Source organism: Oreochromis aureus, linkage group 5 (genome assembly GCF_013358895.1).
Source record: "Oreochromis aureus strain Israel breed Guangdong linkage group 5, ZZ_aureus, whole genome shotgun sequence".
Lineage (NCBI taxonomy): Eukaryota > Metazoa > Chordata > Actinopteri > Cichliformes > Cichlidae > Oreochromis > Oreochromis aureus.
The window spans coordinates 25,841,220-25,866,094 of NC_052946.1; the positions used below are offsets into that span (position 1 = coordinate 25,841,220).

At 39.1% G+C, this 24,875-nt stretch overlaps 3 protein-coding genes across 7 annotated transcripts; 2 read left to right on the forward strand and 1 right to left on the reverse strand.

Moving 5' to 3' along the window:
- Positions 1-1,464: 1,464 nt before the first annotated feature.
- rab44 (RAB44, member RAS oncogene family) lies at positions 1,465-14,777 on the forward strand. 2 transcript variants are annotated; one of them, XM_031757495.2, is made up of 9 exons: positions 1,465-6,661; positions 7,286-7,353; positions 8,818-8,888; positions 8,976-9,113; positions 9,204-9,285; positions 11,719-11,833; positions 13,335-13,433; positions 13,545-13,621; positions 13,737-14,777. In XM_031757495.2, the coding sequence occupies exons 1-9, from the start codon at positions 1,475-1,477 to the stop codon at positions 13,822-13,824; spliced, it is 5,925 nt and encodes a 1,974-aa protein (XP_031613355.2). In that variant the 5' UTR covers positions 1,465-1,474; the 3' UTR covers positions 13,825-14,777. The 2 variants fall into 2 exon arrangements, with proteins under 2 accessions (XP_031613355.2, XP_031613356.2); XM_031757496.2 differs by having other exon boundaries at positions 8,818-8,861.
- A 1,035-nt stretch (positions 14,778-15,812) lies between these two features.
- trub2 (TruB pseudouridine (psi) synthase family member 2) lies at positions 15,813-19,308 on the reverse strand. Its single transcript, XM_031757564.2, has 8 exons — positions 19,042-19,308; positions 18,762-18,896; positions 17,708-17,782; positions 17,541-17,602; positions 17,375-17,456; positions 16,795-16,867; positions 16,514-16,650; positions 15,813-16,422 (listed from the first exon to the last, which is right to left on the reverse strand). Exons 1-8 carry the CDS (start codon positions 19,157-19,159, stop codon positions 16,112-16,114), a joined length of 993 nt encoding a protein of 330 aa, XP_031613424.1. The 5' UTR covers positions 19,160-19,308; the 3' UTR covers positions 15,813-16,111.
- Positions 19,309-19,454: 146 nt separating this feature from the next.
- On the forward strand, positions 19,455-23,704 carry hdhd3 (haloacid dehalogenase-like hydrolase domain containing 3). 4 transcript variants are annotated; one of them, XM_039611910.1, is made up of 3 exons: positions 19,455-19,605; positions 22,448-22,785; positions 23,045-23,704. In XM_039611910.1, the coding sequence occupies exons 2-3, from the start codon at positions 22,456-22,458 to the stop codon at positions 23,435-23,437; spliced, it is 723 nt and encodes a 240-aa protein (XP_039467844.1). In that variant the 5' UTR covers positions 19,455-19,605; positions 22,448-22,455; the 3' UTR covers positions 23,438-23,704. The 4 variants fall into 4 exon arrangements, with proteins under 4 accessions (XP_039467844.1, XP_039467845.1, XP_031613447.1 ...); XM_039611911.1 differs by having other exon boundaries at positions 19,521-19,605; positions 22,451-22,785; XM_031757587.2 differs by having other exon boundaries at positions 19,605-19,735.
- Positions 23,705-24,875: the final 1,171 nt, after the last annotated feature.

The following is a 24,875-nucleotide window of genomic DNA, read 5'->3' on the forward strand; positions in this document are numbered from 1 at the left end:
AAATCCAGATGAGCAAGATTTTAAAAGTGGTTTCAGATAAACCATTGGAATCTGGGATGGAAGAAGTGGATGAATCTGAAACTGCTCTGAGTGAAGAAGTCGAAGATGCCACTCACTCAGAGGAAACTGTCAGTAAAATGCATGAAGATGAGGTTGAAACAACACAAACACAAGAAGTGCTGCAGAATGATTTCTCATCTGAAAATGTGATTGATGATGCCACAGAAAACTCCTTAATGACTTCTGAAGACTTAGACCAAACTGAAAATAGCAACACATACCAGTTTCAAGTGATGGTGCAGAGTCCTGATGAATCTGTAACCAAAGTTGAAGTTTCAACTCCTGATGACAAACAAGCTGAGCATCACTTTGTGACTCGGGAAAATGAGGAGGATATTGGCGCAGACAGCAAAGACAGTGGAGTGTCTCTACAATCTACAACCTCATTGGCAACTCCACCTTTTGAGTCCCAACTTCAGGACAATACTGTGAGCACAGATAAGCAAACCCATGCTGTCACCGAATCCAGGGACATAGAAGAAAAATGGGATCCACTCAGAGAAATAAAGGAAGACAGCGTGATAAGGAAATTAAAGATGAAGATGCAATTGGTGATGAAACCCTGAAACAACAGAAATGTCAGCAACAGAGACTACAAGACCTGAAGAATTACTGCAAGGAAATGAGTGTGATGTTCCTCTGTCTGTGCCACATGACAGCTCCATGTTTACAGTGTCTGCACCTGCTTATTCTCCTGAGGTCCAGAACCAAACAGCAACAAGCTATCCTGAGATTAGCTTGGGCAGTTTAATTCCTGAAAGTGAAAGCCGTCAACAAAATCCAGATGAGCAAGATTTTAAAGTGGTTTCAGATAAACCATTGGAATCTGGGATGGAAGGCGTGGATGAATCTGAAACTGCTCTGAGTGAAGAAGTCGAAGATGCCACTCACTCAGAGGAAACTGTCAGTAAAATGCATGAAGATGAGGTTGAAACAACACAAATACAAGATGTGCTGCAGAGATGATTTCTCATCTGAAAATGTGATTGATGATGCCACAGAAAACTCCTTAATGACTTCTGAAGACTTAGACCAAACTGAAAATAGCAACACATACCAGTTTCAAGTGATGGTGCAGAGTCCTGATGAATCTGTAACCAAAGTTGAAGTTTCAACTCCTGATGACAAACAAGCTGAGCATCACTTTGTGACTCGGGAAAATGAGGAGGCTATTGGCGCGAGACAGCAAAGACAGTGGAGTGTCTCTACAATCTCCAACCTCATTGGCAACTCCACCTTTTGAGTCCCAACTTCAGGACAATACTGTGAGCACAGATAAGCAAACCCATGCTGTCACCGAATCCAGGGGACATAGAAGAAAAATGGGATCCACTCGTAGAAATAAAGGAAGACAGCATGATAAGGAAATTAAAGATGAAGATGCAATTGGTGATGAAACCCTGAAACAACAGAAATGTCAGCAACAGAGACTACAAGACCTGAAGAATTACTGCAAGGAAATGAGTGTGATGTTCCTCTGTCTGTGCCACATGACAGCTCCATGTTCACAGTGTCTGCACCTGCTTATTCTCCTGAGGTCCAGAACCAAACAGCAACAAGCTATCCTGAGATTAGCTTGGGCAGTTTAATTCCTGAAAGTGAAAGCCGTCAACAAAATCCAGATGAGCAAGATTTTAAAGTGGTTTCAGATAAACCATTGGAATCTGGGATGGAAGACGTGGATGAATCTGAAACTGCTCTGAGTGAAGAAGTCGAAGATGCCACTCACTCAGAGGAAACTGTCAGTAAAATGCATGAAGATGAGGTTGAAACAACACAAATACAAGATGTGCTGCAGAATGATTTCTCATCTGAAAATGTGATTGATGATGCCACAGAAAACTCCTTAATGACTTCTGAAGACTTAGACCAAACTGAAAATAGCAACACATACCAGTTTCAAGTGATGGTGCAGAGTCCTGATGAATCTGTAACCAAAGTTGAAGTTTCAACTCCTGATGACAAACAAGCTGAGCATCACTTTGTGACTCGGGAAAATGAGGAGGATATTGGCGCAGACAGCAAAGACAGTGGAGTGTCTCTACAATCTACAACCTCATTGGCAACTCCACCTTTTGAATCCCAACTTCAGGACAATACTGTGAGCACAGATAAGCAAACCCATGCTGTCACCGAATCCAGGGGACATAGAAGAAAAATGGGATCCACTCGTAGAAATAAAGGAAGACAGCATGATAAGGAAATTAAAGATGAAGATGCAATTGGTGATGAAACCCCTGAAACAACAGAAATGTCAGCAACAGAGACTACAAGACCTGAAGAATTACTGCAAGGAAATGAGTGTGATGTTCCTCTGTCTGTGCCACATGACAGCTCCATGTTTACAGTGTCTGCACCTGCTTATTTTCCTGAGGTCCAGAACCAAACAGCAACAAGCTATCCTGAGATTAGCTTGGGCAGTTTAATTCCTGAAAGTGAAAGCCGTCAACAAAATCCAGATGAGCAAGATTTTAAAGTGGTTTCAGATAAACCATTGGAATCTGGGATGGAAGAAGTGGATGAGTCTGAAACTGCTCTGAGTGAAGAAGTTGAAGATGCCACTCACTCAGAGGAAACTGTCAGTAAAATGCATGAAGATGAGGTTGAAACAACACAAACACAAGAAGTGCTGCAGAATGATTTCTCATCTGAAAATGTGATTGATGATGCCACAGAAAACTCCTTAATGACTTCTGAAGACTTAGACCAAACTGAAAATAACAACACATACCAGTTTCAAGTGATGGTGCAGAGTCCTGATGAATCTGTAACCAAAGTTGCAGTTTCAACTCCTGATGACAAACAAGCTGAGCATCACTTTGTGATCCAGGAAGATGAGGAGGATATTGGCGCAGACAGCAAAGACAGTGGAGTGTCTCTACAATCTCCAACCTCATTGGCAACTCCACCTTTTGAGTCCCAACTTCAGGACAATACTGTGAGCACAGATAAGCAAACCCATGCTGTCACCGAATCCAGGGGACATAGAAGAAAAATGGGATCCACTCGTAGAAATAAAGGAAGACAGCGTGATAAGGAAATTAAAGATGAAGATGCAATTGGTGATGAAACCCCTGAAACAACAGAAATGTCAGCAACAGAGACTACAAGACCTGAAGAATTACTGCAAGGAAATGAGTGTGATGTTCCTCTGTCTGTGCCACATGACAGCTCCATGTTTACAGTGTCTGCACCTGCTTATTCTCCTGACATCAAAAGCCCAACTGCAAAGAGCCATTCTGAGATTAGCCTGGACAGATTAATTCCTGAAAGTGAAAACCTTAACGAAGATAAAAATCAGACAACCTTTACTTTGATTTCAGATAAACCATTGGAATCTGTAATGGAAGAAGTGGATGAATCTGAAAGTGGGCTGATTGAAGAAGTCAAAGATCCTCATCACCCTGATGGCAAACAAGCTGAACAGCACTTTGTGACTCAGGAAATCAAGGAAGGTGATTCTCCACACACTAGGGACAGTGGAGTCTCTCTACAAACTCAACTCTCATTAGCAACTCCACCTTTTGAGTCCCAACTTCAGGACAATACTGTGAGCACAGATAGGCAATCCCATGCTGTTACTGAAACCAGGGGACATAGAAGAAAAATGGGATCCACTCGTAGAAATAAAGGTAGACAGCGTGATAAGGAATTTAAAGAGGAAGATGAAATTGGTGATGAAACCCCTGAAACAACAGAAATACCAGCAACAGAGGCTAAAAGACCTGAAGAATTACTGCAAGGACATGAGTGTGATGTTCCTCTGTCTGTGCCACATGACAGCTCCATGTTTACAGTGTCTGCACCTGCTTATTCTCCTGATGTCCAGAGGCCAACTGGAACAAGCTATTCTGAGATTAGCCTGGACAGTTTCATTTCTAAAAGTGAGAATCTTAAGGAAGATAAAAGTCAGACAACCTTTACCGTGATTTTAAATAAACCATTGGAATCTGTAATGGAAGAAGTGATTAAATTTGAAACTGCTCTGACTGAAGAAGTCAAAAATCCTCATCACCCTGATGGCAAACAAGCTGTACATCACTTTGTGACTCAGGAAAACAATGAAGGTGATGGCTCAGACAGCAAAGACAGTGGATTCTCTCTTCAAGCTCCACCCTCATTTTCAAACCATTCCTTTGAAAACCAATTTCAGGACAATACTATGAACACTAGTGAGCAAATGCACAATGTCTTTGATAGGGGGAGCAGGAGAAAAATGGGATCCAGCCGTCGAAATAAAGGCAGAAATCGTGATAAGGAATTTAAAGATGAAGATACAGTTGGAGATGAAATCCCTGAAAGAGCAGAAATGTTAGCAACTGAAACTACAAGACCTGAAGAATTACTGCAAGAAAACAAGCATGATATTTCTCTGTCTGTGCCATATAGTGAAAATTCCCTGAAAAATCAAAATGACAGAGATACTAAATTGATATATGATAAACCAGTGCAGGCTACGATGGAAGAAGTGAAAAAAGATCAGGACACAGAACCTTTAGCACAGGATGGAAATTTACCCAGCAATATTTTGTTAAGTGGAACAACAGAGTGTACCATTACAGTTGAGATCACAACTGAAAAAACTGGCCCAAGAGAAAGCACTGAAGTTGAATGCAGTGCTGCACGAGAAACATTTTTAGCATCACAAGATGTGTTGACTACAAATAGGGAACAACACGAGCATTGCAACCCAACTGAGGCATTAATGCATCAAACTGACTACAGCTCAAATACAGAGAGTCACCAAACACCCTTATCTGAAACAAATATCTCTTTGGACTTCCAACATCAGGATAATTCTGAGAACAGTATAGAAATTCACACAGGCCTCAGCCGTACAGGCAATAGAAAGAAAATGGGTTCAAGCCGAAGAAATAAAGGAAGACAGTGTGTCAATGATCCTGATGCATACCAGGAACCTAAAGATGACATTTTAGGTTCCAGAACAGTTAAAATGTCACCAGCAACAGATATAACAAAGGAGGAAGAAGCAAAAGACCTCATATCCGTTGAAAAAGAAATGCAGATTAGCTCAACTGCAAAAGAGGGCAAAAATAAAGAAAAGCTGTTTGAGGAAGATGCATCTTTCTTACAGAATAATATGGATAGCAATACAGATGTCAATGAGGAAAATACAGTTGTTCAAGAGGCTATGAATTTAGATCAGCTTACAGGATGTGACACAATTACAAAGCACCTGATGCAATCACCACAAGCCTCAGTTTGTGAAGTTCCCTCAGACGTGCAGCATATCTCATATCATGGTGGCATCGAAAGCTCTAGCTCTCTGAAGGTGCTTGATGAAGAAGAAGCATTTGAGGCAATGGATGCAAGCAACAGCCAGCAAGAACAAACGCAATCAGGTAACAGAAATAATTTGCAAATAAATCCAAAACAGAAGAAGAGAAAGATAGGTTCTACTCGCAGGAGTCAACTCAACAGAAAAAAAGAGGAAGAAACAGACAACACAGATGAAACCAAGGAAAGTGACTTTTACACCGAAGCTGACGTGAGGAATATTGACAAGCTGGACGTGGGAGAGTTACCGTTAACTACAGACATACCACAAAATGAAACTGCACAACCGTTATTCTTTGCTGTTCATAAACAACAGGAAGCTGATGAAACCTTTTCTGAACCAAGCAGTACAGAGATCAATGTGATACCAGTAGTAGAAGATTTTAAGGCCCCTCTTTCTGAACAGTCTTCCTCTCTCCGTGAAGAAATCATCACTCTGGTTACATGCGTTAACACAGGTGATGTAAGAGAAGTTATTGTGGAGCCGCCACAGCTAGACGATTTTACAAACACTGAGACTCGAATAACCACTGTGGTCGCGGGTAGAAGCAGACGCTCCATAAATCAGTTGCTGCCCCCAAATGCCGAGGCTGTGACAGACACTGGCATAGCAGAAGAGAGCTTAGTGTCTTCTAGTGAGGCCAGGCAGAATACACATAGCAATGAGGAAAGGCCAGAGAGCATAACAGTAGTACAAGATCAAGATGCTAATGTGAAAAATCCAAGTGACTTGAATGAAGGAGCTCATAATAAAACTCAAGAGATGAGGAGTGAAAGTCCAAATTTAAATTTGAGCAACCGGAGAAGAAAGATGGGCTCAACCCGCAGGAATCTTGGATCCAGAAACAAAGAAGAGCTGCATCAAAAACAGGAGGTGGATAATAAAGCGAAAGAGACTGGAACAGACATCGGGGAAACTGAATGTGTCCCCAGAATCAAAGAAGAAGCGCTTCAGCTTCACACAGATCACAAAGACATTGATGGTGAACAAGGAAAACAGAAAGTATTTGAAACAGTGGAAATCAGCCGTCCGGGTCAGTCTAAATTCAAGCATCTCCCTGAGCAAACAGTTGAAGAGAGGCCTGTTTCCCAAGACCAGTTAGCAGAAACAGAGCATCACACTGCAAATGACCTCCTGTCTACATCCTCCAAAGATGATGTGGTATCAGAATCAGCATCTGGAGGGAGGAGAAGAAAATTGGGATCTAACCGAAAGTCCCGTGGACATCAGCGTATAGAAGACCAAACAGGAGAGAGCACAATAATAGATGATCAAAGTGGGACAGATGCCAACATTTCAGAGGTAAGCAGCAATGTTTTGGGGTTTTTGTTTAGTTTAGTTTTTTAGGATTTAGTAGAAACCTAATTGTGTGCAATTTTACCAAAAATTCATGCACAGACTACATTTAAATTTGACTATTAAATGCAATTCCTTATTGAACTTTGTTGTGTTTACAATTCTGTGCAAAGTTGTGAATAGAGAATAGTTATTATTGGACAAGTGTTCTTTCACATAGGCAAGCCTACATTGTTATTTACACCCCATTTGCAGTAGATACTTTGCAAAGTGGATTGTTTGTGGCAAGAACATTGTGACACAGGGAACTAAAAAGAGGAACGTGAGGTTTACATAGCATGTTTCACATATAGCAAACGAGAACATGTGTTCACCTTCTTTGGAAACCTAGCAGATAAGGGCTTTGAATGAGATCAGCAAATAATGGCTTTAAAGATGTCACAATAAATCATTATTATCGACAAAGAATGGGAAACCAGTATGTCAGATATTCCAGTTTCAGATATTATTAGGAGACAACTGATTACTAGATGATAGCTATCAAAGTAGAATAATTTGCACTTTCACATCATGAAATGAGTTTGTCATCCACATTTAGAAGCATAAAAAGCCCTACTTTTCTTTCTGCAGGTTGGAAAAAGTGATAAGAACCCATCATCGGGACTCTCAAAGAGTGAAGAGCACTCAAAGACTGTGAGGTGGGTCTAACACACAGAGATTCATCAGATATTTTTAAAAAGGCTGGGGTTGTCCAGATACCTAATTAGCTTTCAAGTGTTGGCTTTCCTACTTGACTTACTCACTGTAACTCATAGATAAGTCCAAATTTGTTACAGTGTAGTCTATTATTTTTAATACTGAATATTGATGTTCATATTGCATATATAGCAATGGACAACCAACTATAATATCAGTCACTTCAAAGTTCACTTTGTAATATCAGGAAGAAAATGTCCATGAAATTGTTGAAAACATTTTACAATTTGTCAATCTATTTGAGTCACACACAAAAGGAAAGTACACATTTTTTTTATTCTGAGCTTTTTCACAGTAGAACATAATAACACTGTGTCATTATTTAGTCAACAAGAACTAAGCCAAAATTCAGAAGGAGTGTGTGTGTAAAACTAAGTAGACTTTTACTGCTTCAGTGTGACCACCTTTATAAAACCAGAAGTGCCCCTTTTCCAGCAATTCCAAAACATTCAAGACAGCTAATCTTCCCAGAAGTGAACGTCCCAAGAAATTCACCCCTAGGTCAGACCATGCGATGCCATGCTGCCAAGAGAAAGCCTGTTCTCTCTAAAAACAACATGGCAGCATGGCTGAAGTTTGCAATATTGCATCTGAAAAATCCGCAGACTTCTCAAACATCTCTACTTTGCACACATGTGACTAAAGTAGAGATGTTTGGCCATAAAGCACATAAAGTCCAGACCTCAAAGTAAATTTAATGTGGTAGCAAGACCTCGAGAGCGCTGTGCATTAACAAATGCCTGCAAACCTCAACAAAAAGGACTCAATGTCGGAAAGAAGAGTGGACCAAAAATCCTCCACAGCGATGTGAGAGACTGATAAAGTCATAGTGAAAACAATTACTTCGACTTAATTCTGTGAAAATACAGAATCATAGGGTGTGTTTAGTTTTTTTGCACATTGCTTCTGCATTTTGTCTTAGTATTTGTTAAATTAATAATAGCATGGAGTAATATGTTCTGTGTTGTTGTTCCTCTGACGCTGTAGTTAAAATAATTTAAGAACATGGTAATGACTGTAGGATTTCTTGTTATGCCTTGATAAGGTAAAAACCTGTGTACCGCATGGTACTTTCTTTCTTCTTGCAAGCTTTAAAAATACAGTTATGCAATTACTACTGTACACTAGATTAGCAGTAGTGTATGTACTGTTTTCAGCTGACCTGCTTAGAGACGTGGTGTGAATGTCACCAGAAGGGTGTGGTTTAACAGCACACAGCTTCCTCGCTCCTATTGTTTTAAATAAATAATCACAAATAAGGTGAATGACAAAATTCCTTGTCAAATGTTCAGTGCACAGCAACTCAAATATGAGCTTGAGAAATTCTGAAAACTGACCATTTCAATCTTGCAAATCCTTATGCTGTATATGTCATGAAGTTTTTTTTTTGATTGTCTGTTCCACAGTGAGAAGACTTCAGCTCAACCCTGTAATGCTGGAATCTTTCTTGGTAAAGAGAATCAAACACTTTCTTTGGGTAGGAAGACGATCAGTGCAGCTTACCAATAATTATAGGAAAATTTTACATTGAAAGATGATCTGTGACCAGACATTTTAATTTCAGTCAATAATCCAGGATTGGCAGACCCCAAATCAAAGCGCTACAATGTGGTGATGATTGGAGACAGCAGTGTGGGAAAGACCTCCTTCATGAAAAGAGCTCAAAGTGGGAAGTTTTCTTTAGATATACCTGCCTCAATCGGTAAGATCCTGGTGTTAATCTCACAATTAATCCTACTAATGTGTATGCACAGTGATGTACATTCTAAATACATGTAAATATTGTTTATAGGCCTGGATTCGCTGATGTGGCCTGTTGTAGTAGATGGAAAGCCTATGATACTACAGCTATGGGACACAGCAGGTCAAGAAAGGTAAGTCTCAATTTTCCTTTTAGAATGAATCATTGAGACAAATTTTTGATGTTTCACAGTACGTTTAAATTATATATCACTATGCAAATGTCTTGAGCCACTCTTCATTTCTATATAATTTGCAGATACCATTAATCTGCTGTAGATAGGTTTGTAAGCCTGCCAGTTGTTATTTGGTCTTCCATTTGTCCAGTTTCCTAAATTTGCAAGGACACACAACACAGCACACCCTGCTAAGATATGCCAAAAAATTGGAAACTGACAACTCTTTAGGAATCATGTTGTTGGTTAAAAAAGGCATTGCTGTTTTGTTGACTGTCAAACTGTGTTATTTTTGGCATTTTTCATAGACTCAAAGAAATGGGAACAAATTATGTTTTCGTGACAGGCTGCTAATAACAAAGTGCCCAAAGATACAATTTAAAATGGGTTCTTTGTTAAGTTGTTCCTTGGTGTAGACAAAACAATCTATCTCCCCTTGAGTCAGATGCCATGTTATGTCATCTGTGCTTGAATCATTCAAAGGTCAATTTTACGGTACAAGGACTGGACTAAGAATGAGTGAAAAAGTAGCCAATATCCAAAGGAAAACTTTGAAACACCTGCAGAAAGCTGGAGAACTACTGCTCAAGACCACTTTAAGAATTACAAGAAAGTCCTTCCAGGCAAAATATAAGGAAATGAGGGCTGGATCAAGACTTTTGCACAGTTTTGTTGCTGAAAGAAGCCATATTGGAGAGAATAAGTTAACTGATTTTTGAGTTTTTATTAAATGTTTTTTCTAGTCTGTTTTGAACAGTACATATTGTACGTATGTGATTAGCTCACAGTAGGCTGCCTGTAGGAGAATAACAAATATCAGTCGTCAGTCTCTTACGTATGACAGTATCAAAGTTCAACTTGTCTGACTTTTCACAGCCCTGGAATTCAGGTTATCTTTTACATTTCATGTTAGGTAAATTCTGTAAATGAACAACTTGTCTGAGTATAAAAACACTGGGAGCAACACGTCTGCGTTTCCTTGACGTCATGAAGACAAAAAGCACAGTTTATCCATTAAAGTCCGTCATTTATCTACCCAAATTGTGAATTTTCCCCAGCCTTGTGATTTTCTCCTACATAGCATGGGTTTGTCAGGAGTAGAAATGAACCAAGTGGAAAAAGCAAAGATGTCTTCAGAATGAGTGCAAAAAGTCTATCCTTCTAATAAAGGAAGAAAAATTACAAACCCTGTGCATGAGAGTTCATTTCTACTTAGTGACTTCTATCATACTACTCATAAAACTAAAAGTTAACTACAGACTTGGATGCACGAGTCCCAAACTACAATAGAGCGACATATCCAGAAGGAAACATACATATGGAGAGAGAGAGAGAAAAAGAAGCAAGTTTCTATATCAAGGTTTTCTAAACAACTACTGCTTTTTGGAGTTTGTTTGAGCCAGACTTGAACAGTTTTATATCTGTTTTGTAAATAAAGCCAATCATCAGAGAAGACACCATCTCTTTTTTAAAGGTACAGGCTATTATTTTGTGGTTTATGATGTCCTGGATGTTGTGCCACATGCAGTCTTGAGGTTCTAGGGAGTGGCTGTGTTTTTTTCAGTGTATAGATAAACACGCTGTCCAACTGTTCCGAAGCCTGACAAGGAAGACTGTAATGTAGGTGACCCCCAGTTTTCAAAGCAGTGTGTACACCTTGGAATTCAACCAAGATCTGCAGTTACTACATGTAACAGTATTTACTTAAGTAACACTTGCTTTTGTACATAGATACAGTATAGCAGCCAACTTCAACATGTAACAGGAAATATGCTCAGATCAGAGTCTGTGTATTGAAAGACTGCTTCAGGCTCAAGTGTAACTGGTTTCAGAACTGGTTTGGCACTCCTCAAAAGTGTTTTGTTTTCCAGGATACAATGCAGATTTTGTTCCAGTGACAAAGGTGGACTCAACGCTCATGCAATTTGAAGATGCTTTTAACACCTTTAACTGCAAATTGTAGGCAGACCCGTGTTAGATTAGTTCAGTTAAAAAAAACATAGCAAGAGTGAGAAAGCGTTTGAGACATGCAGTTCCCCAAGAGTTTACAAAAAGCCTCCTTAATGTCAACACTAAAGTGAAGTTTATTCCAACTCTTCACCTAATGGGCAGGCTTCTAAGATGTATTTATTTTATTTTTGCTACAAAAACATCTGGATTGACATTTACTTGTTCAAGGAAGGAAGTCTGAGACATGGGTGCGTCTTGAAAAATATGTTCAGGGTAGCCTCTGCAAACTGCATTAAATGACAAATTTGTGACATTGACTTTTGAGTGAATGTGACGAAAGTAAGTAGAATGTGCTACAGTAGGCAGAGCTAGTGTTTTCCTGGTTTCAAAAAGGAAGTATTAATAGATCACCTCTGATGTCATGCTTTTCTGTCTTTAAAGGTTTCACAGTATCACCAAACAGGTCTTCCACAAAGCCCAGGCCTTTCTCTTGATGTATGACATCACCTCCACTAATAGTTTTTCTGCAGTCAGTTACTGGGCGAACTGTATTCAGGTATGTCTTCCCTTTCAAACTTCAACACCTATTTTTTAAACAGATATTGAAATTACTAGTTAAACATGCTATGTTGTCAAAACATTAATTTGCTTTTATATCCATTTAGTGTATTTGGTTCTAATAGGCAGGCTACACTGGCCATTTCATTAGCACATCTGTTCAGCTGCTTCATAAAAAAATGTAACGAGCTAAGCACATGCAAGTGCATTAAGGTAAGTAGACATAGTCAAGACTACCTGCTGATGTTCAAACAGAGCATTAGAACAAGGAAGAATGATGATTTAAGTGACTTTTAATATGGCTGTTGGTTCTATTTCACTCATCTATAATAAACTTTTCTCTCACAACCTGCCTTGTTGCGAGAGATCAGAGGAGAATGGCCAGGCTGCTTCAATCTGATAAGCAGGCAACAGTAACTTTTAAAAAATTACAAATAACCACCATAAGGTATGCAAAAGAGCATCTCTGAATGCACAATACTTATCAGCTTTGAAGAAGGGCTACAGCAATTCAATTCAATTTCAATTCAATTTTATTTATATAGCGCCAAATCACAACAAAAGTCGCCTCAAGGCGCTTTATATTGTACAGTAGATAGCACAATAATAAATACAGAGAAAAACCCAACAATCATATGACCCCCTATGAGCAAGCACTTTGGCGACAGTGGGAAGGAAAAACTCCCTTTTAACAGGAAGAAACCTCTGGCAGAACCAGGCTCAGGGAGGGGCGGGGCCATCTGCTGCGACCGGTTGGGGTGAAAGAAGGAAAACAGGATGAAAGACATGCTGTGGAAGAGAGACAGAGATTAATAACAGATATGATTCGATGCAGAGAGGTCTATTAACACATAGTGAGTGAGAAAGGTGACTGGAAAGGAAAAACTCAATGCATCATGGGAATCCCCGGCAGCAGCAGAATAACCCACCGGGTGCCACTCCTGGCAGTTAAGAACAGGAAACTGAGGCTACATTCACACAAGCTCATCACAGTTGGTTAACGGTCTGGAAAAACGTTGCCTGGTCTGATGAGTTTCGATTTCTGCTGCAGCATTCGTATGCTGAGGTCAGAATTTCGAGTAAACGACATGAAAGCGTGGATCAGTCCCGCTGGTGGTGGTGTTTAATGTTTTTATTGGCACACTTGATCCAAATCGACATGATAGCATGTCAATATGGACCAAACTCTCTGGGAAATGTTTTCAGCGCCTTGTTGTATCTATGCCAGGAAGAATTAATGCAGTTCTGAAGTCAAAAAGGGGTCCAACGGGGGGGTACTAACAGGTATACCTAATAAAGTGGCCTATAAGTGTGATACTGAATTGTGTATTTAAAACAACAGCACATATTTTGATTATTAGTAGAAAAAAGTGTTAATAAATTTAAAACATCAACTATTCATAGTGGAGGGGACCTGAGTGTCTGAAACAGTTGAACCAGCCTACAGAGTTAGTTTGTAAAAACATGTTCAGATTATCAAAATAATTCCTGTTCTGCAGGAGTCTGCTGCTGAAAACGTGACTGTTTTACTTCTTGGAAACAAGAGCGACTGTTCAGAACGACGGGTTAAAACTCATCAGGGGGAAATTCTTGCAAAGGTGCGAATATGTTGCATTACACCCACTCATGAAACAATCACATTCAGTTCAGTAGTTTTAATAATGATCAAAACACCCACAGTGAGTGCAGATATTCATTCTACTCCACAGGAATATGACTTTGAGTTTATGGAGTGCAGTGCTGCCACAGGTGAAAACGTAATCCAGTCTTTGGAAGTTGTAGCCAGGTACGTATATAATTGTATTGTTTTTCTCTAAAACCACATATTTTAATATCGATATGCTGTGTAAAGTCGACTGCTGTGTCATCAGCTGATTGCACTGTTGCTGTGTTGTTGGCAGGAAGCTGAGTCAAAGAATTGACTCAAGAGAAGAAGCCACAGTGTTGCACAAAGAGCCAGAACAGAAAAAAAGCTCAAGATGTTGCTGAACAAATGTGTTTGTCTTTAAAAAAAAAAGAAAAGAAAGAAAGAAAGAAACAGACAAGTGGTGAAATCCTGCAAACAAGAACACGGTGTACTGGTCTGGCTTTCTTCTAACTCAATGAATTATATTATATTACTTGTATTACGTGTCTGCATATTTTCAGTCTCGTTATATTTAGATATAAAATTATTTCTTCAAAGGCCTTATATTAGAATATTAGTTTATAGTTAGTAGTGACCAAAATTATATAGTTAAAAAGTGAAGGCGTTTTCAGTGTTTACTACCCAATAATTTAATGCATATACAAGCTTAGTAGATTTAAGTATATTTGCACAGTGTGTGTTTTATCTGCAATATTTTTTTGTGCAATATTGTGCAACTTCAAATAATTTCAAATCACATGATTGACATGATTTTCCCCATGAAGCTGTAATAACTAAACTCACAAGTTTAAGCTTTTAGTTTCAATTTCACAGTTCATATCTGTTGTTGTACATCTACTAAATATTTAGTCTACACTCTCTTCACTTTATAGATTTACTATACTGAAATTTATTGTAAATGTGTATATAGTTTGATTAATTTAAACAGGCAAATACTCCCTTCAGATATTTCCAGAGATCAAGAGAACATATGATGGAGAGCAATTCTAGTACAGTGGTAAATAATTATTATATTAAATATATATTAAACATAATTATACTCGCTTTATTGTGATTTTGTTTACCTTTTCTTCCAAGTTAAGTTGGCATTCATTTTAATTTCAGTCATCACAACTGTCAGGTCTGACACATAATTATGAATAAACATTACTCCCCTATAATTATAGCGCCAGCGACATGATCAACAGTTATATATGTTAAGGTATTTTTATGTTTTATGTTTGTGACCAAGTACCTTTAAACCAATTGTTTTAATGGCGTGTCTCATGATTAATAAATCTCCAGATAAACAATGTCTGCTTGTGTACTTAATTTGTGCCCTCGTGGAAGTTATGGGTTTCCAGACTGACAAAGACAACTGTGTTAGCAGTGGAACAACAAGTCCGACAATGGTATGAAGAGCATGTCAACAATGGCGCCACTGCAATAATCTTATATAGTCCCAAAGGAGGTGTTGTGGGAAAGAGAACTGGACTGATCCCATGGGATTCATGTACCCACCTATGACAAGTTCAGTTGATTAATGTGGTTATTTCTGTTTTAAACATGTTAAAAAACAACAACAACATCAAACTACCTGGCAATTGTAGATTTTACTGCTGTTGCAGATGAGCTTGACATGGTTTTGGACTTTTGTTTTTCAGCAAGAAAAAATAGAAAAATGCACCCACATCCACATCAAAACAACGGCAAGTGGTGAGCCAGAAAAACAAGCCAATGATAAAAGTTAAAAAACAACAGCTCAGGCCCTGCAGGGCTCCACTTTTGCCTATTTGGAGCTGGATCCCTGCAGTGCACGAGCTGTTGAAGATTCAGCTCATTTCCCCATAAATAATTTCACATTACTAAGTTCTTTAATCTTAGACATCACCATAATGCCGTGAAAAAACAAGCATTTCAAATTGGAACAGAGTGGTATTATTCCAAGTTACCATTTTTGTCCTGTGGCACAGACCATCTATCATTTCTCTCAGTGGGAAAGCTGGCTGCTTTTCTTTGGTTTGTTTATTTCCCACATACACTGAAACTTAACAAGGATCAGACCTGAGTATGACTCCAGTTAGTCTAATCACTACTAGTTTGAGATTACTGGTTTAAATTTAATCAATGTCTGGAGCCACCAAAACAAGTGTAATGTTGACCTTTTGCCACCTGGGGGAGTATTTGTGCCATTAAAGCACGTATTTGAACTCATCTAGACTTAAAAAACAAAACCCACAGCAATTAAACTGATACCACAATCAAACACGTGCATTCTCTTTGGTCTTTATTATTTTAATTTAATTCAGAATACAAGAAATAATATTAACATTAAGGAATTAAGCAACACTTCAGCACTGCAAAATACAGTTTTTATTTTACACCACAGTGAATTTTAAATCATTGATATGTGCAGATTTCTGGGTTTAATTCAATGGGTTTTACAAAAGTATTGCTTTAACTCTTTACAGCCATTTGTATACACATCCTGTATACAAACCCTGGTCAAATATTCACCAGGATTTCTAGTCTGCAAACCTCTTTCCTGACAGAGCTGAACAGTGGGAAGTTATGCAGCATCATAAAATATTTTTGTGATCGGGTCATAGGTCAATGATATTTTACACAGTGAAAGTTATTTTACATGACCTATCTAACCACTCCTTCATTAACTTCACTTTGTTGAGTTTCTGTGATATTGTCTTCAGACATTTGTAATGCAGATGTCTTGTTTGCTGCCTTAGAACGTTTTTTATTTTTCTTAGTGGAATGATACAACTGGATGGCCTGCATGACATCAGCAGCAGTCCAGTGGTGATGGATCAGAGCGTCCTGTAGGGTGAAAAGTCCATCTCTGGTGCGTCGTACTCCCTTACACACCGCTGTGCTACGCAGTTCCAGTCCTATCTCATGCACAATTTTACGCAAATACTTCTGAGTCTCATTTAGACACTGCAGCTCTGTAAAAACAGGAGACGTGTTTGAAACTTGACCAGCATTTTTTTTTTTTTCAATTGTCAAATATGTTTCATGTGTTCAAGTGAAGATTACCTAACGTGAAGTTGGGAGGCTGAAAGCGAATGCAACGCAAGCCGGTCAAAATGGGTGTCGATTTCCCCTCTGGACCCAGTAAACCTTGCACAGCCATCTCATAGGCTTCCTGTGAGCGCATGTCTATGTTGGAATAACTGTACAGCAAAAAAGAAACTAATCAAATATTGTTTAGTGCTGTTGCAAATATTTACAGAGGGTCTTATGTAAAAGCACAGTAAAAATCAAGAGGAGAGGGCAAAAGATGCCATTATTAGGTTTACAGAAATGTAACGTCTTACGTCAACAACGTTTTTTGGTTGACTCCCTCCAACATTGACAGCACTCTCTCCAGCTTATCCTGTGTGATGTGATCTAGGAGACAGCTTTTTTTAAGTATATTTAAAGGGACATCAGTACACATAACAAGTGTTTTGTTTATATTCTTGCACTTCAGGTATACAAATTACAACTGGTTTTATAAAACCTTTAAAACCACATACACATTTCAGAGTCACAGGCAGGGCTGAACTGCCATAGGGCAAGAAGAGGTGGAGTACACCCTGAACAGGTCAGCATTCTATTGCAGGGCTAACAAAGAGATGCAGGCAACTCACATTCACACCTACGGCAATTTAGAGTCACCATATTTTGGTGTAAAAGTGACATGCATGTCTGTGCTCTGGAGAGTAAAAGCACAGGGACCGGGAGAACAGAGTCCTCACAAAGTCAGTGGATTTGAACCCAAGACCCTTTCCCTCCTGTGAGGTGACAGTTCTAACTACAACACCTCTGTTCTGCCATGACACTTTATGGACAAAGACTTTGCTATTTTAAGTGAAAGATTGAGGAAGCTCAAACTAAAAGAGAAATGATTCATACCATAGGTGGACCTTTCCACAACTCGACCCGTGTGAGTGAAATTATCTGTTGCAGTTCCAAATTCAGCCTCCAGGGTATAATCCTGCAATAAATATAGTAGAATTGGATCTGTCAGCATTGGATCTGAACAGCATCAGTTTATGTCTAAGCTAAAATTACAAATTACCCTCGTCACTCTTGTGCTGTAGAAGTCATTCAGCGCCTTGTTTCCATTCCCAACGGCAAGAACTACATTTTAGAAATATGTGGATATTCTCAGATGATTCACAAATTGAATGCCAACACTGTAATAAACAAGTTAAAATTTTCAAATGAACAACTCTAAAATTATACCTAGAACGCCGGAGGAGAAAGCATCGAGGCGATGTCCGACTCCAACTCGAATATGCTGGAATTCAGGTCCAGTGACTAAAATCAAAATGAAACATTATATTCACTCACTACATTGTTGTTCACCACAGCTCAAATTTAGTTTAGTCCAGTCCAGGTTTAATTTAGTCCAGTCACATCTAAATTAACCAGATTTCATAGATGACCTTTTACAGGGTAAAACGGTGGAGACACAGAAATCTGAATCAATCAGAAAACATTTAGAAACACTGTTTAATACTAAAGTGGAAAAATAAAGTTGTGAGAAAGAAAGTAAGACCTCTTTTAAATTTAAGGTTTTATATGTCAAATATCATCTGCTACCAAAAATGATGTAAATACAACCGAAGATGAACAACAACACGACACATTATACTGTGTCTCCATTTATTTATCTCGCCTTCTGAAATGCCCAATGACCATTATGAGCAAACATTTCCACTTTGGTCTCGTCTGTCCACGTTATATTGTTAGGTGTATACACACAATTGTGTATTTGTTTTTTTTTTCCCCACACACTGCCTCTGAAATTTGGCAAAATTTTTGTTAAATAAACAATGACACAAAATTATGTCATCCACTGATGTTCATCCAAGGTCGTATTTACCAAATGTGAAGAGGAGACCAGAGGATTTTTTTTTTTTAATGTTGCGACATGTAAAACAGTAGAACAGAAAGAGGGTGTACTTTTTTCACTTGTTCTGTAAAAGTAACAGTAGATTTTAAGTTTGTCATTTTTTGTAAAAGGAGGGCTGTGAATTTTGCAACCTGAAAAGACCATATGCAACCATTTCCACTGAAAAGACAGCACAGATGATACAGGAAACTAAAGCGCCTGAGTGTGTTATAAAGGCGTTTATACTTTAGAGGTGGTGCAACTGATTTCTATTTTTCACAATGTTGCTGACAAAACAACTGCATCGATCATGAGGTCAAATGTATCTTAATGTATCTGTTATCTTATCTTCAGAGCAGAGACAAAGCTTGTTAAAATTTTCAGTAAGGTGGATGTACATACCCAGAGGGTGCTTGGACAGTACAGGAACCGATACTGTGGATACCGTGAGTCCTTTGGACGTTTCACTCTCATTGTTGGGTTGTGTTAAGAGTCGAACATGGTGGGGAAGTGGCGGAGAGGGCGCAGCATTCAAACCTGAGGTGTAATACACGCACAGGACATTCAGGTGTTAAGTGCAAGGTATGCTGAGTATTAGCTGTATCATGCCTCAGTTTCACAGCACGGATGGGTGACTGATAACAGGACCACAGGATACCAGTGAAAAATAAGCTACACTCACCTTTAAGAAGATTTGTCTCGATGCTGTCCCGTACCAGTTTCCAGTGAACACCAGCAGGTTTGTAGACACAGAACAGGCCCTCTAACTTCCGAAACATCCGAATAGCTGGAGTTGCCATTATTCAGTAGCATCAGGCTATCCTTAGGTCTTGGAAAAATAATAAAACTAATTAAAAAGACTACATGTCATAGAAATGTTGACGAGTGACAGTTGTTTTGTTTCTAATGCGACTTTTCGCCATGTGAGCCTACGCGCATGCGTATATGATGACCCTTTTCATTGCTTCTTTTTGGCCATACCGCCACCTGCTGGACTGGATGTACGTGAAACGCTATTTTTGGCCTTATATAAGTAGAGAAAAGCCACCAGAGCTTCCACCAGAATTGTTAAATAGCCGCTTATTGTGTGTAGTAACAAGCTGGGAGACGCGGAAGAATAATTGGTATTTTATTGTTTTTTTTTATTTTTCTGTGTGTGTTTGAATTTTTGAGGTTTGTTTCAGCAGATGGCAGTAGCAGCCACCACTCAGAGAACAGAGGAAAAAGAGGACGAAGAAGAAAGCAGGTAGCTAACTTTAGTCGCTGTTTACTTTCGTTGACAGCCGCGGAGACTTCAGTAACATTTCAGCATTTTTCTAATTTGAGGTTTTTGCTGAAGCTTTGGCCTCTGCTGTTAAACTGCTGTGTGCTCACAGGTACGTTAGTTTATTTTGACGGGACACTAGTTAGAGAAACGCTATGTGGTTATTGTCACTCGTACATATCCAATTATGGTGAGCTCGAAGGCAAGAAACAAGTCGCTAAAACCAAATATGAGTTGAAATGAAACCTGGACTTGTACAACAATGCAGGATATAGACTTATCCAGGTAACTTCATAGTTAAACCTGGATTTTCTTTGCTATGAAGATGGATCACTTCTTCATTGCGGGGTATACCCTCATGGTAATTTGTGCTGCCAACCTAAACTTTATTATGTTCCATGTTAGAGATCAACAGGTATGAAGTCACCGCCCACTGACCAGTCAGTCCTCCGTAAAAATAATATCACCATTCCTGGAAGATCAGAGATACCTCTGTACTGGATAGTTGAAGGGACTGAAGTATTTTAATAGCATTATTTTAATAGCATTAGACGACCTTTGGCAGCACAGTGGCATGATGGTTAGTACTGTTGTCTCACAGCAAGAAGGTCCTGAGATCCTCTCCACAATCTGGGCAGAACCTTTCTGTGTGGAGTTTTAGCTTCCTCCCAGAGTCCAACGACATGTGGTTAGTTGGCATTAGTTATTTGGTTATTCAAAATTGGCAATAGGAATGAACGTGAGTTTGAATGGTTTTCTGTCTCTCTGTCTGTTAGCCGTGCGTCAGATTCATGACATGTCCAGGTTATACCCTGCTTTTCGCCCTATGGTAGCTGGGATAGGCTGCTTCCTGTGAAAAGGAATTTCTTCTTTCCCACAGTCATCAAGTGCTTTCTCATAGAGGATTACCCAGTTGCTGGGGTTTCTCTCTTGTATTCTAAGATGTTTACCTTACAATAGTAATGGGCAAAGTGAGGCTTTGTGATACAGTGAAATATTTGAAGCAGTAATGCCAGGATTATATTGCAGTTTCAATGTAAAACACCCTGACACCAAACTCCACAGTGACACCTACTGGCCACTTTCACTGTCAATGTCATCACACCTTGGTAGTGCTATTGTTTGAAACAACGACACAGACAAGCATTGTTATAACAAGCAACCTGTTTGGAATTGTACTATGGATCATTAATGGGATCATTAATGACTATGACTAATAAACACTGTGGTTCAGTAAATACTGTTCCCCCCCCTGTTGGGTTAACATACATGAAGCTGCTTCATTAATGCAGTGCAATGCACAACAAACCAATTTCTAAAATAAAACAAAATATACAGAAAAAAGGCTGCTATGTTTATTGTTGGAACCACACAGGTTTTGTGGATTTTAGTGTTGTCTACTTTGTAGGGAAGGTAAATGTAGACATTAGTAAACTCTGTGGAACTGTGTTAGAATAAACTTTGAATCTGTGTAGTTACATTTTTAAATACTAAAACTGGTGTGAAATGGGCCAAAACTTCAGTTATCTGTGGTCACGTAGCAAGTTTTGAATGACAGTTCCAAGCAGTGTTTTAACATATCTACACTTTGTAAGTTTGGCACAGCATCGAAACGTCAGTATTGAGCGTAAGATATATATCTCTACGTTACAATATGAAGAACGTTAAATGCGGGCTGTATAAACAAAACTCCAATTTAAAAAGATGTCAGGCTTTGATATTTTCTTGGTTATCTGTTCATTGTCTGGTTATTTGTTCTTGATGTCCTCTGAGTCTCTTTAGGCTGGGCATGTTGTTATATGTGTCACACAATAATTAAAACATTATCAATAATAAAAGTCCAATAAAAATACAGGAAATGTTGTTGACAAGTGGTCAACTTGGTCATGATTAGTATTTGTCGCGAAATCAATCAAAATACAGAGCAGTGAAACAAACCACGGAGGCCCCAGAAGAGTGCAATCAAACGGTGAGTTTATTACACACAGGAGAAGAGATATCAGCATATATCTCCCAACAAAAATACACTGGACGCTGATTTTATAGCATTTGGGGATCACGCCCCCACGTACGTCAATTACAGATTAAAAATACATTGTTTACAGTCAATGGTACATCTTGTACATCTTTAATGGCTATAAACAGACATAAAACTTCTCTTTTCTGTAACACCTTCCATACAAGGCAATAAATTTCAAGCTTCAGGGTCTCTAAGGGCTAATTATTGACCCTCGTCATCAGTCACCAAGTAGACTAAAATGCAACAGGTTACAAAAGAAGCAGAATACCTTTGGGCCTTCACTCAGGCCTGTTACTAGATTTATGTCTATTGTAAGCATGCATGCAGTCAACCTTCTATGTTCTCATCTTCCCTCAGCATGTATCACCTGGACAGTCGCACCAGTGAAGCTTAAGACCCTTTTGGATGGAACATCAACTCCAAATAAGCACAAATATGCAATGTGTATAGATTGATCATAACTAAACCTGTAAATAGAAAAGGTCAATGCGATGACAAACATCTTCAATACAATATGAACCCTGTAAGAAATATTACTAATAGAATAATGCTGTAAAATATGTTATTAATGCAATTATAATAATGCAGGTTATATGGCAGCAATAAAAGAACTTCTGAATCTCCACATATTACAGCAGCAGTTTTGAATGTCTTAAAATCATCACCCTGACAAACAGTTCCCGTAACAAAAGAAACAAATAATGGTAATAATATTCAAAGTTTCTCTGTGCGGTGCTGTGAGAAACAACCTGATCAGATAACTCATATGTTGCTCAGCTGTTGTCTTCTCTCTTTGGTGTCCAGCAGGTGTGATGCGAGCTCCTCTGCGCTGGGTGCTATGGGATGTGAAGGACACCCTGCTGAAGGTGCGTTCATCTGTAGGAGAGCAGTACTGCAAGGAGGCAGAACGTATGGGCTTGAGCCTCAGTCCTGTGGAGGTCGACGCTGCTTTCCGGCAGGTGTATCGACAATATTCCAATAGATACCCAAACTATGGGATCCGTCAGGGTCTAGATGGACAGTCGTGGTGGAGGGGGGTGGTGCGGGACACTCTCTCTCAGTGCGGTGTACAGGAATCAGCCTTGCTGAACACAGTAGCCAACAATCTTTACCATAACTTCTGCAGCGCAGATAACTGGGAGGTAAATGATCACTGACACATTCATACACCTAAAACACATTGTTTAATAATGGTAATAATGTTTTTTTAATAATATATGCAACAATATAATAATAAAGGCTACATGTGTTTTTTTTATTTTACTATAATCATCATAATAAGCATTTAATACTGAACCAGAAAAACAGCACATTAAAAATCTGACTTGTAAAGCAGCTTAAACCTTGCTCCCGATGTTAGGAGCATGTCATGTTAAACTGTATAATATTCCTTTATTTCAGGTATTTCCAGACTCAAAGAAGGCCCTGGAGAGTTGTTCTTCTCTTGGACTGAAGCTGGGTGTGGTGTCCAACTTTGACAACCGCCTGGAAGCAATCTTACATGTTTGTGGCCTGCTGTCATACTTTAGCTTTTTAATAACATCAGAAGAGGCTGGTGTAGCAAAGCCCAGTCCGGCCATCTTTAATCAGGCACTACAAAAATGTGGTGTGCCAGCTGACAGTGTAGCTCATATTGGGGACCATTATGTTAATGATTACCTCACTTCTCGGTCTATGGGTATTCACGGCTTCCTTTTAGAAAGACATAAGGATGACCAACTAGATGTTCCTCAAGAGCATCGGCTGAGCTCACTGGACGAGCTGCCGTCACGGCTCCAGCAGCATATGAACTAACATGAGTCATAGTGTCAAGTGCAAATCTACTCAGAATAACGCTGGTTCAATTATGGAAATAATTTATGGGCTGTTGACTTACGTATATCAAACTACTCCATCCTCATAAGACAAATGAAATGCTGATTAGAAAAATATAGACAAATCCTGAAGATCATGGGTAGTAACATATTGTATAATTGTATGTACAATGTGCACCTGTCATGTGTTTGTATTATGAAATATGTTGGGAAAAATAAAACTCTAACTATACTGTGTCTCTGAAAATAGAGAATATAAAGTGAGGCAGCAAACTGTAAGACCTTCATCAAGGTTCTGGAAACATTCCTGAGAAATTTTGGTCCATGTTGATAGGATGGCATGCAATTGCCATTTGCTGTTTGGAATGTGCAGGTGCACATCCATGATGCAAATCTCCTGTTCCACCACATCCCAAAGGTGCTCTGTTTAATCAAGGTGTGGAGACTGGAGCCCATTTTAGTGCATTGCCATGTCCAAGAGACCTGTTTCAGATGATCTGAGCTTTGTGACATTAGAAGATGGGGACACTGTGGTCATAAAGGAATGGACATGTTCAACAATAATAATCAGGTAAGCTGTGGTCTTTAAATGATACTCATTTGGTACCAAGTCTCCCAAAGGATAGGTTCATGGTTTTCTGATGATTTGCACCAAATTCTGAAACTATCATTTGAGTGTCACAACAGAAATTGAGGCAACCCCCCCAAATCTACTGTCCAAATGTGTGAATTTTCCTGTTTGACTGAAGTTCCTGTTGGTTCTTAGCTGACAGGAGCGAAACCCGGTGTGGTCGTCAAGGTTAAACATGTTGTGCCTTCAGAGATGCTGTTTTGCATACCTTGGCTGTGATGCGTTTTGATGCTGTTGCCTTCCTATTAGCTCAAAGGTGTCAGGTCATTCTCTGACCTGTAGCATCCACAGTGCTTTTTCCCCCAGAGAACTGCTGCTCACTACGCATTTTCTCTTTAACCGACCATTGTCTGAAAACTCTAAAGATGCATGTTTGGGAAAGATCCCCGTTGATCAGTGCTTTCTGAAATAAGACGACCAGCACCAACAACCAGGTTGTCTTGAGCACATCTATATGCCTGTGTGCATTGACTTGATTTATATTTTATTGGTGTCAGTGACTTTAAGATTGAGACTGCAAAAAACTAAGCACTGATGATTCGCAGATGAAGTCTACAGTTTGTGTCTTTGCTTCTCTGTAATGTCATATCTGTACGTCTAAAATGTCTGCTGGCACCAAGGTAGTGCAGTGGAAAACATAACTGAGGACAACTTTTTTTTAAATGAAGTTCATACTAACCATTGGAGGAATTGTTTTAGAAGACAAGCCCAGACATGTTTTTGCGACACTCAGGACATGTCTTCCTTTTTCAATTCTTTCACCCTCTTTTTTTAAATAATCAGTTAT

What these genes read in the sequence shown, in the direction of transcription:
- rab44 (XM_031757495.2), top strand. Translation starts at nt 1,475, where the DNA reads ATGTCAGCAACAGAGACTACAAGACCTGAAGAATTACTGCAAGGAAAT. An exon ending in ACTGGGCGAACTGTATTCAG is followed by an intron (nt 11,834 to 13,334) that starts GTATGTCTTCCC and finishes CCTGTTCTGCAG; the next exon opens with GAGTCTGCTGCTGAAAACGT. An exon ending in AGGGGGAAATTCTTGCAAAG is followed by an intron (nt 13,434 to 13,544) that starts GTGCGAATATGT and finishes TCTACTCCACAG; the next exon opens with GAATATGACTTTGAGTTTAT.
- hdhd3 (XM_039611910.1), top strand. Translation starts at nt 22,456, where the DNA reads ATGCGAGCTCCTCTGCGCTGGGTGCTATGGGATGTGAAGGACACCCTG. An exon ending in GCAGCGCAGATAACTGGGAG is followed by an intron (nt 22,786 to 23,044) that starts GTAAATGATCAC and finishes CCTTTATTTCAG; the next exon opens with GTATTTCCAGACTCAAAGAA.
- trub2 (XM_031757564.2), bottom strand. Translation starts at nt 19,159, where the DNA reads ATGGCAACTCCAGCTATTCGGATGTTTCGGAAGTTAGAGGGCCTGTTC. An exon ending in ACTGTCCAAGCACCCTCTGG is followed by an intron (nt 17,783 to 18,761) that starts GTATGTACATCC and finishes TTTTGATTTTAG; the next exon opens with TCACTGGACCTGAATTCCAG. An exon ending in TTTCTCCTCCGGCGTTCTAG is followed by an intron (nt 17,603 to 17,707) that starts GTATAATTTTAG and finishes TCTAAAATGTAG; the next exon opens with TTCTTGCCGTTGGGAATGGA.